At 40.6% G+C, this 13,620-nt stretch overlaps 3 protein-coding genes across 5 annotated transcripts in view; 1 reads left to right on the plus strand and 2 right to left on the minus strand.

Moving 5' to 3' along the window:
- The window catches only part of LOC133987278 (collagen alpha-1(XX) chain-like), a 45,647-nt gene extending 38,655 nt beyond the window's left edge, over positions 1 to 6,992 (minus strand). Inside the window, exons 1-8 of the mRNA XM_062426587.1 lie at positions 6,857 to 6,992; positions 6,551 to 6,701; positions 5,805 to 5,868; positions 5,621 to 5,693; positions 4,837 to 5,005; positions 3,714 to 3,797; positions 1,720 to 1,895; positions 1,238 to 1,367 (exon numbers count right to left, since the gene is read on the minus strand). Of these exons, the coding sequence (XP_062282571.1) occupies positions 1,238 to 1,367; positions 1,720 to 1,895; positions 3,714 to 3,797; positions 4,837 to 5,005; positions 5,621 to 5,693; positions 5,805 to 5,868; positions 6,551 to 6,701; positions 6,857 to 6,967 (958 nt within the window). The 5' untranslated portion in view covers positions 6,968 to 6,992. The remainder of the gene's footprint in view (positions 1 to 1,237; positions 1,368 to 1,719; positions 1,896 to 3,713; positions 3,798 to 4,836; positions 5,006 to 5,620; positions 5,694 to 5,804; positions 5,869 to 6,550; positions 6,702 to 6,856) is intronic.
- Positions 6,982 to 8,989, plus strand: taf13 (TATA-box binding protein associated factor 13). Of its 3 annotated transcripts, none has more exons than XM_062426989.1 (2): positions 6,982 to 7,138; positions 8,371 to 8,989. In XM_062426989.1, the coding sequence occupies exon 2, from the start codon at positions 8,372 to 8,374 to the stop codon at positions 8,741 to 8,743; it is 372 nt and encodes a 123-aa protein (XP_062282973.1). In that variant the 5' UTR covers positions 6,982 to 7,138; position 8,371; the 3' UTR covers positions 8,744 to 8,989. The 3 variants fall into 3 exon arrangements, with proteins under 3 accessions (XP_062282973.1, XP_062282971.1, XP_062282972.1); XM_062426987.1 differs by lacking the exon at positions 6,982 to 7,138 and adding an exon at positions 8,100 to 8,236; XM_062426988.1 differs by lacking the exon at positions 6,982 to 7,138 and adding an exon at positions 8,160 to 8,236 and having other exon boundaries at positions 8,368 to 8,989.
- A 332-nt stretch (positions 8,990 to 9,321) lies between these two features.
- Positions 9,322 to 12,688, minus strand: tnnc2.2 (troponin C2, fast skeletal type, tandem duplicate 2). The gene is made up of 6 exons (XM_062426986.1): positions 12,599 to 12,688; positions 11,641 to 11,692; positions 11,132 to 11,275; positions 10,540 to 10,654; positions 10,284 to 10,420; positions 9,322 to 9,961 (listed from the first exon to the last, which is right to left on the minus strand). Exons 1-6 carry the CDS (start codon positions 12,599 to 12,601, stop codon positions 9,930 to 9,932), a joined length of 483 nt encoding a protein of 160 aa, XP_062282970.1. The 5' UTR covers positions 12,602 to 12,688; the 3' UTR covers positions 9,322 to 9,929.
- Between the last annotated feature and the right edge of the window lie 932 nt (positions 12,689 to 13,620).

A 13,620-nucleotide genomic window follows, 5' to 3' on the forward strand; every position in this document is an offset into this window, starting at 1 on the left:
GAGAAAATAAAAAATAAAAAATAAAAAATAGACATTGTAAAATGATCATCACTCCAATCACAAACGTGTTTTGCCTGCTTGTTCTACCACTTGAATATTTGAGCTTCTAGTGTCAAACTGCACATCATGCGTTGACACTAGAAGGCCTCTGTAACTCGATACGAGAACCAATTTGCGATCACAACTTTTTTGTAAGCCAATCATGATCCAGTAAGCAATTTACACAAGCATAATAACTAAGTATATCCACAAGTATATACCTCATTCAAAACTGCGCTGCTAGACCTTTAACCAAAACAAGTACAGTAGGAGTGAGCATTTTACTCTGGTTTTAGCTGCACTTCATTGGCTCCCAGTATCTTTTAGAATAGATCTTAAGGTTCTTTTACTTGTTTTTAAAGCTCTAAATCAGGGGTGTCAAACATGCAGCCTGTGGGCCAGAACTGGCCCGCCAAGGGGTCCAACCCAGCCCACTGGATAACTTTGCAAAGTATGAAAATTGCAGAAAAGAAATTCCAATTTTTCTGCTGCTTCAGAGGTTTTTTTTTTTTTTTCAACCATGACCAGAATACAGTTCTCTATAAAACAATGAATATATATTGCGGTCATATTTAAATCATTGATATATTGAACATTGTGCATTGTTAAAATTGCACTCATTTTTCTGAAGATATATCAGGCTGTTCATCTGTTTGTAAATAGACAGTTTATTACGGTAAAGTTATAATATATATCATATATTATTTGTAGGTTAATATGAAATGGTTTTACTGGTCTGGCCCACCTGAGATCAAATTAGGCTGTATGTGGCCCTCATACTAAAATGAGTTTGACATCCCTGCTCTAAATGGTTTTTGGGGACCGGCCTACATCGACTTTCTGTTGTGTACAAATTGTCTAAGTTATTATTGTATTTATGTATTAGCTGTTGTTTTATTCTATTGTATTTTTCTCTGTAAATGACTATAAGATAAGTTACATCCCTATTATTAAGTTTATAAGAACGGTGTGTTTTTTATGTGCACGTCAGTAACCAGGCTACAGTTGGCTTCCTCCAGTAAGATGATTTCATGTCATGGAAACGGAAGAAACTTGATAACTTTAATTGGAGGAGTGAAATAGAAAGATTTGATTTCCCCAAGCTAGATTTCTCTGCCCTGTGTATGTGAGCAGTGTGCATGACTCAAGACTAAAAGGCAGGAAAGCATTTGTAAAAACTAATTATAACAATCCTTACTTTTGGAATAATATGTCTTGAGTCCCACGTGTAATGAAATGCCACACAGGCACACGATGAATCCCAGCCAATTTAACATGCTCATTTTATCTCCCATCAGAGCTGCTGCCAGAAGCAGAGTGCACACCTCCTGCAAGAAGAAGAGACAATAAGAGGAGAGGTAGAAAGGGTGTATTAGATAGGTCTGAACAAGACGAGCATTGTAGCTCCATGTGAGTGGAATGCTTGAGACATTGAAAGGTCAGCTATAAAAAAACAAAGCGTGCTCAATTAGATTACAGCTGACCTAGAAACTTAAAGGCGAAAGAGTCCGCTGAGAGTTTTTAAATAAATTCTCTTCTATTTTAAAAAATGTGTTTTTCCTCACTGGAACTTTTGGAGCTCTTTCTATTATGTGACGATTCCAAAGCAAACATAATAAACTTGCTGAATCAGATTCTGTAGCTCGTTGGTTCAGTTTTGTTTTTGTTTTTTTAAAGTACCTTAAAGATCCCTGATATGGATAAAGTGAGGCTGGAGGTTCGGGCGACTAGCAGGAACTCTGAGAAGCCCAAACCGAAGGCCAGCACGCCGCCGATGCTCAGAAAGAAGAGCGAATGGAGGAGAGGTGAGGGCCCTGACGCCCGGAATAACTTCTCTGAGGTACTGAGGCTCAATGCTGGAGACAGATGGGAGACAATCAGGACAGAGATGTTTAACAGTGGCGATATTTGTATGACATTGAAAACGGCAATGCGAGTTAAAAATGTACTTATGGCACTGTCACACTTTGTCAGACTTGTGATGGACAGTTCTTTTTTTTTTTTTTATTCCACACATTCTTCTTCCAACTAATTAATATTCCAGATGTTTAAAGCCTAATAGTTCTAGGTACCTTAAATGCTTGAATGAACAATTGTAGATTTTAGTGACAGAACAATGAAAAAAGAGAGACAGATCATCATATGACCACTGACACATTTTTCTTGCTGTCATCATTCTTCCTGTTCATACTGACCTTTAGAAGATACCTTCATAATGCACTTACAGTGTAAGTGATGGAGGACAAAATCCATAGTCCTCCTTCTGTGTAAAAATGGATCTGAAGCTAATATGAAGCTTTAGCCGTCCAAATGAGTCAAATCAGGCCTTTTAAAGTTACTCTTTTTAGTGCCACATTCATGATGTTTACACAGGCTCCACCTCATCATCGTCACTGCCAAAATCGCATAATGGCTGGTTTATTAGTGTGGAAAAGAATGTAGATAATGATCTGATATTCTGCCTGTGGCCACCTGTTGCTTTAATATCAAAACATGAAAAGCCAAGTGTGCAGAAATGTGAGAAGACGTGATATTTACTATGCGACACAGTCAAACTATGGGGCTGTCCCTATGCCCACACTTAACAGCAGCTAGTAGGTAGATGTGTCCCACTGTATAAGCCTTTTTTCACAGCCATTTTAATTTGTCATAGACGGAAAAGTGCAGGTGTAACTAATCACATAAATAATGGCTCTGCTCTATTCAAGTGTCCTTTTAAATCATGCTAGCGTGACGGTGAGCCAGCATCTTAACACAATGCAGCCATCATTCATTTCATTGTTTATCCTGCTGTGATGTATCAAAATATAAAGTCTGTTCATTTATTGCTGTTTTTTTGTTGGTGATAATTTTCCTGCAAGCTGATTTTACAGAACCTCCACAGATGTTATCACCTAAAACCTATCATTATCCCAGTGAGCTCTATTTAATTGCTTTAATTATAGCATTCATTGCAGTGTTTCCCATTCATTCATTTATTTGTGGCGGCCCGTTGCAATGTCAATAATCAATCGCCACATACTGATTATCTATCTCATTAATTTAAAATGGTTAAAATCTTATCTCATAGCATTGATTTTCTCTGCACCCTTGCCCTGCTCTCTCTCCTTCTCACACACAAACACATTGACAGCAGACTGTCTGTGAACAGCCTCCTCCTATCTGTGCACACTGTGAATCAAAACATGAGCATGCGTGGGAGGAATGATTGTTGTTGGCTTTTCCCTGCAGAGAGGACATCGGCTGCATTCCTGCCTGGAATCAAACCGCTGTTCATGAATGGTTAGTATCATAAACACCTACACAAATTTGGCAAAAAACTGATGCACGCAACTTAACCCCGACAAGTGAATCTATGTTCTTAACTCGACATTGTTAGTACACTGTACATGGCTGCAGTGAAGCAGCTAATTGTAATGCTGTTGAGTTAATCAAATGCATGCGTGCTGAAGAACCTCCAAATACTTGCGGTCTTTAACAAGCACTTGAACACGGTGGAATTTAGAAATTTGCTGCACGAGTAGGTACTCTACTACTCATAAATACCTCAAGTGATAGTGTTGGGGCGGAATAATTAGTTTTATGAAGATAAGAGTCTTTAAAGAGAGGTCTGTGACATCTTTCAGTGAGAGACAAACAGATTGAAGATAACTAACCCACACACTACATCTCACCTTCATTATACAGGAAGAGGGGAAAGAGGCAGAGGAACATGACAGGCTGGAGGTGGTACATGGTATCTACTGGGTTCTGAAGACCTGGGGGAAGATGCAACATAAACAAATGAGTTTCAAAAGGAGGAAAAATGGGGTAAAAACCTTTTGAAAAATAAATTTCTTTGATGCTTGCTGCTCTTGAGGAAGGTGGAAACTTTGAAAAACCTATGGCATACAGCAAGCAGACTTTTAAATATGAAATAAAATAATTATTTATTTATTTTCAATTATTTTCTATGAAATGTTCTATGAATTTCAATTTACTACAATATACTGCAATAATTTAAATATGTACTGTACTATAAACATGTAAATGTCCCCACTGTGGGACTAATAAAGGAATATCTTATCTTTACTGATTTACTTTAACTAATTGGTATGTTAATTGATCACATTACCAAAAAATATTGTCATCACTATGTAGCAAGATGAACACGAGATGTATAAAATGAAATGATGACAATAAATAAAGTATTAAAAATGAATCAATTTCTTTGAGATGCAGAAAAACATCAAAAGACATGTAAAAGCAATGAATAATGGTGCTGTATTGTAATTCTTATTGGATTCATTCCTTAGCTGTGCCTTGAATGCACCGTTTTCATATTACACAACATATTCATGATTTTTAATTTGTACCCTGCACGGCTTCTTTCAAAGCTCTTCTACTCAACTATCAGTTCCTTCAAGTTGGGCTGCTAAGCGTGCAGGAATGTTGGAGGCATTTTCATTGTTTTTCATTTCTTTTCAACACTATCGCATTGAAATGTGTCAGATGCATTTTTCGCTCGCACTTCACACACAACAGACACACTCTCATTTTAATCTATGCAGCTATTTGCACTGGCTTCGTGCAGGTGGAACCGCGCCCTGATGTTGTTATACCCCAGGTCTATTTTCCTCTGTTTAACATGTGTCGCTAGTCATGTGTATTGGGCTCTCAGTGCTCCGAACATCCGGGCGACCTACGCTAAACACTGTACCTAAACGCCTCCAGTATAGAATTAATATTCATGTTTAAATTGTTTTTTAAATACCCTCCAGTTGAGCAACTATAATAGTGCTGCTCCACGACACTGACCCAGCTCTGCTTTCTGCATGAGGACCTGAGTGAGGGTCCAGCGGATCCCCCCTATGAAGGCCGCCATGAGCACCATGGTGAAGCCCTCGAGGTTGAACTGCGTCGACTCGAATGTAAACATGAAAAGACCGGAGGAGATCAGCAGGACCACCAGGATCAGGTATGGGTTCTGGTCACATGGGACAGAAGAGAGAGAGAGAGAGAGAGAAAGAGAGAGAGGGAGGGAGGGAGGGAGGGGTGAGATTAGAAAGAAAACAAACCATAAAACGACGTGATGGTAGAGAGAATATACAAATAAAGATGAAGGGTTAATCAAACATTGATTATAAAGGCTTAATGTATCATCAGTCCCCTGCAGTCTAATCAATGCTCACTATGACATTAACTCTGCATGGAGAGAATATTTCCCTACATTAAATCTATTATATAAACAACACTTCAATATTTGTACCTATCTGTGCCCAGTTTTAATAGAAATTAGATAACTGAGGGGAATAATCTTTTTTATTGACCACGATGAGAACACAGCAAGGAGCTGAGTTGAGATTTAAATTGATGTTTTTAAAGCAGCAGAGCTATGAGAATGGTCGCTTCCTTTCCCTGCCACTAATGCAGCAAATGAATGTGATCAAAATTTTCATTTCTTCTTTTATTTCTATTTTTAGTTTCTGAACATTCTGTCCTTTTTGTATGACTGTCACAATCAGTAAGTTCACACAACATTAACAAACACTTTATGAACATGATTTCCACTGAAGTTAGATTGAAAAAACTGTTCACTCACAGGCTCCTCTAGTTTAAAAACCAGAGAGAAGAAGAGGATGAAGAGCACTGCTGAAGATTTGGTCATGGTGTACCTTGAATGACACGGAGCGAAGCCCACATATTAGGATGGAACAACTCGATAATGAGTAAATGCAATACTGATAAATGCAATTACTCTAGAGTCTAAACTAGACTAGACTTACAAGCTTATGGTGATGAAGAGGAAGCTCCAGTTGGAAAGCCCGATATCCAGTGCTGTTGCTACGGCTGAGTGAGAGAGAGAGAGAGAGAGAGAGAGAGATAGGACTTTTAAAGGCAAACAGCTTCCAATAGATAATGTCAGTGTATCACTATGAAGTATACTTCGACTATATATAAGAAGTAAGACATCAATCATCAGAAATTTTGTGATTAGATTCGATACAACAAACTCGGTTTAGCATGTTTAGTAAAGAAATTGCTTTGCCATTGTCAGTAATGTACATATTGCAAACTATGTACTACTATTTAGTACTAACTATGACCTCCTAACAGTAAAAAAAAAAAAAAGATCAGAAGAACTGAAGGGGATATTGTGATGTGTAAAATGAATACTGGTGTTTGTCTGTAACTGATTAAAGACCAAAGAAAATTTGCCCAAATCCAAAGAGTCTGCACAATTTAAATCATTGGATGTGATGTATAAGGAAGATTTGCTCATCCATGATTGTTAACTGGTGTATCAGTTTATTAGAATCTATCCCAGCTACATGGGACAGTCTAACTCCCCACTTTGGTGTGATGTAATGCACCCAACTGTCAACATGGACTTTAGTCAAATGTTTTCTTCCACGAGAGCTTGATCAGTCAGTGAACATGATAACAGCTGCTTATCAGTCTTGCTTTGAATATTTTGTGCTTCCATGTGAACAGTTGGTCCAAACTCTGAAGAGTCCACCGAAATCCTCACCTGTGGGAGCCACTTTATAGATGTAATCTGTCCAGCCCAGGATGATGCGGGGTTTCCCTGTCCAGCACTGCATGGCCCATCGCGTCAGGGCCGACAGGCAAAAGTTGAGCGCGAGATGAACTAAGGTCATGAAGAGGGGATAGTGGAAATCCTGAGAGAGAGAAACACAAACAGTCACCTAGACTGGAGGCACTGAGAGAGACTATATGGCGTAACGTGTGTCCCAAGACAAGAAAAGCAGAAATGCAGCTTTGATGGTTTACATCCTGTGTATGATAACAGTGCTTTCTGAAATGAGTCACTTACCTTCATTAGCCATTTGTTATAGAAGGTGATGCCTATAGAGAAGACATAATACAAGAGAACTAATCCAACAGTGCGAAATGCCCTGCAGATGACCTGGACAGGGAACGCCATACAGGGCTGCCAGGATCAGCTGTCCAGTGACCAGACAGCTACTGTAGAAAGGTCATCTCCAAACTCAGCCTGCACTCCTTCCTACCAGCCATAGCTGATTTCTTCAAAGAGAGGAAGAGACACCGTGTAAACGAAGAGAACAAAAGGGAAATGGGGAAAGACAGAAATCAGGTTAGAATGTGGGTGCATGTCATTTAATCAGCTACAGCTGAAAAAAAACACATTAACAGAGCTGAAATGCTGATAACAGTAATAATAACCTAATGTTATATTAACTATAGTTAGCCAACGCATTAATAACCAAGAACGGAGTTTACTGTAGTTTCTAAAGACAGCCTCGGGCTAATATTAGCTGAGGCACCGCTGACACTCGCCATCTGTTGAAGAGGCTAAGTTTGACAGGTTTAGCTAACAATAACATTACCTCATTACCTGACTTTATTGCTTCTGTATATTAACCTATTAACTAATACGTACGATAATAAACCAACATCTCATTCATTGGGCTTTAAACAGCCTCACTCTGTCACTGGACGGGGTACACATCTCCACCCGGGACGTGTCAGTTTAACACGGCGACACCAGTAACTTTAAACCGAACTCCATTCATAAATCCGCCAATTAAGAGTATCAGTGTTTGTTAGACACCTTAAAAGTCATTTTCGTTATTACTAAAGACCTCTATAGAGTCAGTAGGAACTATTTTTTTAATTCGGCATCCGCATAAATCACCGACAAGTGTCGTTGGTATGATTTCCTAAATGTTTTACTTTCTGTATGGCTGTTGTCGCTCACCACCAAACCTCATTGCTTATTTCACTTATTTAGTAGGCACAAAGCGCAGGTGGAAATATGGGTTAATTAACTAGTTTATACACACGTGTACGTAGCTCACTTTAATTGACAGTTTAAGCTAGTTAGGTGGTCACTCTCAGGCGCAAACCTTTTCAATATTGTTAGCTTTTTTGACCGAAGTTTGGCCTCGCTGCGTCTCCAAACATTGTCAAGAGCTCACAAAACAGAAACGAACCAGAAAATTGAAACCTACCGTCTGGCATGTTAAGCTACGGATGAGTAACAACTGCAAACTTTGTGGCGTAACTGGAACCTGTGTGTGATTAAATTAACCACTGGGGGGCGGCACTTTTAAAATACGACACTTTTTCCTTATTCACTAAACCACTTCCGCAGGCGAAGGAAACAACTCCGGTGAAGGCGATACAAACGACGGTGTTGTTGTGGTGTTGCGTTGCAGCGAAGAACTACAAGGTAATGTTTGTTTGCTATGCTTTAACAACACGGTATAACACAGCTAGTATAATGTTAATATGTGTTTCTACTCAGTGTTAAGCTGGTTTAAAACGGCCTTTATTAAAGCTGAAGCCGTGCTTTTTTTCCAGCAGAATGGCGGATGAGGAAGACGAACTGGACGAGCAGGAGCTGGACGACGGCTCCGGCGGGACTGACGTCTGCCACGGAAGAAGAAAGAGGCTCTTCTCTAAGGAGCTCCGCTGCATGATGTACGGGTTTGGGGACGACCAGAACCCGTATACCGAGTCTGTGGACATCCTGGAGGATCTGGTCATCGAGTTTATCACTGAAATGACCCACAAAGCGATGTCCATCGGACGCCAGGGACGCGTCCAGGTGGAGGACATCGTTTTCCTCATTCGCAAAGACCCCAGGAAGTTCGCCAGGGTGAAAGATCTGCTGACCATGAACGAAGAGCTGAAGAGAGCCAGGAAAGCTTTCGACGAGGCGAATTACGGCTCTTAAACTCACTTTACGTCACTTTTTTTTTTACCACATACATAGGCGTCTTCATTCAATTTGGCTGTTCATTACTTTTAATTTGCTGCCTTGTTAAATAATTGATCTGTGTGACCTCTGTCAAAGTTTGTGCTGACTCTGCGTTATTTGAGACATGTGATGACATTATTTTACATATGACAGTGAACAGTGACCTGATTTCATGCCGTCTGGGACTCTTGAAATAAACTAATATACATATTGTTTTACTAATACTGAGTAGATTGTTTAAATTGAGCACCATCATTTCCAGAGGATATATTGTATCATATTGCAGCTTTTTTATGATTTCAGAACAGCTGACATACTTGCAGTCGCTTTGTCAAACCCTTAAAAGCCCTTAAAGGGACTCATGACCCCTGAAAATGTGCACTGGTGTAACATGTATAATAATGTTATGCTTGTATTATTATTATGAGGCCTCTTCAGGTGTAGACCTTCTGAAATGCAACATTGACCCCAATTGACCCCTACTGCAAAAGTCTGAATGCTCAACACAAAAAGTTGACCGTAAAGACAAAAAAATGTCTGTGGTTCAAACAAAATAGACAAAAAGAAGAAAAACATTTTATTAATATTCCTCAAAACAAAAAAAAATTTACACAGACCATAAATATGACAGACCGACTACACGTGAGCATGTGTTAGTTCATTTATTCTGTTCAAGCAAATTACTTCTTTGTACAGTGAAGTGGTTGATTGAATTGGTCTAAGCAGCAGGTAACAGGCCGCCGTTCCATCTAGACTACATCTAGATCTGATCTTTATCAGCAGGAGGGTCGCCGATGACGTGTTATCGCCATGCATACAGCAAAAAAAAATGTGTGTGCAGTGAACTTTTTTCCCCCATTTGCAGCCTTGCCGTCTTGTCACGTAGTACAGTTTCAGCGCAGCATCCATGGGCTTTAATGCGATCACAAGCGAGCTGGGGGGAAAAAGGTGAAGCCCAGCCAGCGACCCTCCCCCTAATCACCAGGTGCCCTAGCTGTCTGTTGAGGATGTCAATACGGATGGAGATGGAGAGGCAGGTTGGACAGGAGGGAGGGAGGAAGGGGGGTGGGGGGGGGATTTGAGAGGGTTAATTGAGGGACCGGATGTGTTCAGAATGAGGGTTCACGGGGAGGAGGAGGAATGTCCATGAGTCTTTCTGGTTTTACTGCACATTCTCCATCATCTTGAGGAATTCTGGAAAAGAGAATGAAGATGGGGTTGTGTTAGTGAAATGTGACATTCCAGTGACAATCAGCAGCAGCACATGTCAAATGATTCGTCCCCTACAAGCAGTGTTTATGACAGACAACAAAAACAATGAAATCACATAAAATATATAAAAACAAACTAAAACCTGAAGCCAGCCTATGACATGGACACATGAGGGACATGCAGGAATATTTTAAGGCTGATATAAGATTAACAAATCTAATTAAATACATTGTGACTGCAAATTCTGGAAGCTGGTGAGGGTCACATACACACCCCAAGTCCCTTATTTGGGTTCTTTACGTACCGTCAAAGTCAAGCATGCCGTCAGCGTTTTTGTCTCCATCCTTCATCAGCTCATCAATCTCCTCCTCTGAGATGGGCTCGCCGGTGCTGCGGATGATGAGGGCGAACTCCTCTCTGTCGATGTAGCCGTCGGCGTTCCTGTGGAAAAAAAGAGAAGTATATTTCATTACGAACGCATAAAGATTGGAAACATATAAGAAATCAGTTTGGCGCACACTAAATGGCCCACGCAGTGCGCAGGAACAATGTGAACATACTTGTCGAACACACGGAAGCACTCTGCCAACTCTTCCTCGCTCTTGCCGGCCTGGTCCTCCTTTAGGAGCCTCACCATCATGACCAAGAACTCCTCGAAGTCGATGGTGCCGCTACCTGAGAGTGAAAAGAAGCCATGTCATTGATTAACAATGATCAGCCGTTCCAAAGGCTCAAAGTGCCGCGCTCCCTGTGGGACTCGACATCAGGGTCGTCTTTACGCACAGTTTTACACATGAACCACAGTGAGATGAAACACTGGAGTTATGTGATCCCAGTTTAGATATAGTTTATGTAACGTGATGACATGTGAAATATCAGTAAAGACAATAACGTCTTGTTTTGGGAATATGGTTCATGTTGGTGGGACAACATCGATGCTCTTTGTGCGCATCTATGTGCCTAAACCTCATCTATCCAACGCATAATGACTCACACAGAGTCATTATGCCTTATCATAAAGGGTATTTGTGCCCTATAATGTTAGATGCAGGTACTGGATTAATTGTGCTGATGTGTGATACTTATAAAGTGCGCAAAAAACACAAAATACTGCGTTGCCGTTCGAAATACAAAGTCCTATCCGTTGCTCACCGTCCTCATCGACCTCCTCGATGATCTCATCCAACTCCTCTCTTGTCGGGTTTTGGCCCAGCATTCTCATCACCTGGCCCAACTCCTTGGTGCTGATATCACCGCCACCATCGGTGTCGAACATGTCGAAGGCGGCCTTGAACTCTGGAGAAAGATCACGGTTTGTATGTTTTTGTAGGAGCGTAGTTTATTTTTCTAGGACTTTTACGCTACATCCTAAATGTATCACGTAAAAGGTTACAACACAGGGAAATAAGATATGTATGGATCATTAAGTAGACAAGTTGTGGCTATATGCGTATTATCACTCTGCTCATTCAAATCCAATTACTGGCTTTTTTCTGAAGGAGCTCATTCTAACAGGAAACTATGGGTGGAACTGGAAGACTTATTCCATATTTATATTTAGATGAGGGATGACTGATCAGTACTTATAACCAGCTACTGTATACCCCTAGCTCCTGGATACAGTAACGACATAGTAACGCGTTACTGTAATCTGTACTCACCAGACAACATTTCCTCGCTCAGGTAGGAGCGGGCCTCTTGTTGCGCGTCAGTCTGGAAGAAAACAGGGGTCACTTTGTTACTTCAACAATCACCACAGGCCTTATTTAGGCTTCGTTAGATAGGCTATTCAAATTAAAACCATGTTAATTGTTTAATTGGACATGGTGTTTGGACCAAATTGCGCCAAGCTCTAAGACGCATAGGCTGTTCCTGTGGTTCATTTTTTTAAAGAATATTACCAAAAACCATGATACCACAGGAGAGTAAAAAAAATGCCATTACGCACAGCACAGGGATATTCTAGACATATATTATATTGTAGATATTTTGAATCTTTATTTCCAATTACTGCATGATATAAATGTTTATCATGACATCCTTTCATTAGTTAGGCGTTAAAGGATGTAGTGCATGCGTCTCTATAGGATTGTTGAGCTCGGTGAAAATGAGCCCAGCTATTTCAGGCTCAACACATTACGCTGGCTGTATATGGCCGGCCGACATCCAATCCCTTGGAATTTGTCGCCTAAGCAGAAGCGGCACCTTACCAGTTGTGCGGCCCACCCCGCTCCCCCCCATCAGCACCCAATTCTAACTTACAAGTATGGATAATGTGCGCACTAGAGAAATTGTTAAGATATATACATTTTTATATATTTTTTAGCAAGAATTATAATGAAATGCAATTAAAGTAAGTATAAAAATGTACTAAGAAGAAGATAAAATATATAAAAAATAATTTAAGGTATTTAAGGGAAGCCAACAGTTAAACTTATAAACCTCATTTACAGATGGAAACATGCTTCCCTACAACTCATACTCTCACATGCTTTATTCATTTAAAAAAAAAAAACACTAAAATTGCACCTTTCTTCATGTGGAAATAACCAATGGCTAGTTGACTGATCAACTTGTCATATTTTTAACGGGTCATTTTGCACAATTCATTGCTCTTACCATGTTTGTGGTTTAGCTTTTCCCCCCCAAATATCCAAGGAAAATAAAAGCCCAAAGGAGTGGTCAATCCGTGTGCACCCCAACAGAGAGACTAGACGTCAAGTGAAGGTTCAGACACACTTTAAACTGGACGGCCAGGTCCCGCCCCCAAGCTCTCACAGGTCTCCAGATTTAGTATCCTGAACTTTTAGGGTTCTGGGGCCAAGGCAAGCCAATCACACTTTGGAGGGGAAAAGCTCTTGTTTCTAGGAGTTGAAGTGACTGAGAATGTAGAAGAAGTTAAGTCTCGAGGGTAGTTTTTGGGGCACTTTTGGGTCAAGGTACAATCTATGTGAGAAGAATGGAGATGCAAAAAGGGAATAATGCAAAGATGTAATAGAGTATTTTAATGTGTCTGTCACCTGGTTTGTTAAAATGGAGATTATCAGAGGTAGGATGTGAGCGAGAACTGTGACGTACTGTAAAATAGTTAATACTGAAAAACAGAATGCACTGAAATCATAAAAAAACATTAAATAACTCTACAGAAGCCTTCAGTTGTAATCGCCTTAAATAATGACTCAAATTTAAACAGAAACAGTGAAACTACACATCTTGCGGCTCGTCATCGCCCACTATTTAGACCTTGTAAACATAAGACAGTGGGGGAGGCCCAGATTTTAAAGTAGGTTACTGGTTTTGTGATGGTGGCGTTTCAATCTGGGCGTGAAACTCAAAACCGAGAGAAAAAATGTCTGCAGGGCTGGACCCCATCTCACCCAGCAACCCTCAGACCCCCCCCCCACCCCACCCTCTCCTCTGTCTCCTCCCCTTTAGCTGTGCCCTGAATAGCAGGCAGATTTCAGGCTGAGCAGCACAAGCGTGGAAGCCGGTGCCACGTCGCCTGATAAACACAACCTGGTTGCTCCTTTTATGGCAGGCGGTTCCTGAAGGGAGGGCCCGAGAGATGAGAGAAAGGGACAGGGAGGGAGGGAAGGGGGTGTGATGCTGAGGAGAGAGCAGCCATGAAGAAATGGGAGGGA

This window comes from Scomber scombrus, chromosome 10, assembly GCF_963691925.1.
Source record: "Scomber scombrus chromosome 10, fScoSco1.1, whole genome shotgun sequence".
NCBI classification, from domain to species: Eukaryota; Metazoa; Chordata; class Actinopteri; order Scombriformes; family Scombridae; genus Scomber; species Scomber scombrus.

What these genes read in the sequence shown, in the direction of transcription:
- taf13 (XM_062426989.1), top strand. Translation starts at nt 8,372, where the DNA reads ATGGCGGATGAGGAAGACGAACTGGACGAGCAGGAGCTGGACGACGGC.
- tnnc2.2 (XM_062426986.1), bottom strand. An exon ending in GAGCGAGGAAATGTTGTCTG is followed by an intron (nt 11,276 to 11,640) that starts GTGAGTACAGAT and finishes ATCTTTCTCCAG; the next exon opens with AGTTCAAGGCCGCCTTCGAC. An exon ending in CGGCATGCTTGACTTTGACG is followed by an intron (nt 9,962 to 10,283) that starts GTACGTAAAGAA and finishes TCTCTTTTCCAG; the next exon opens with AATTCCTCAAGATGATGGAG.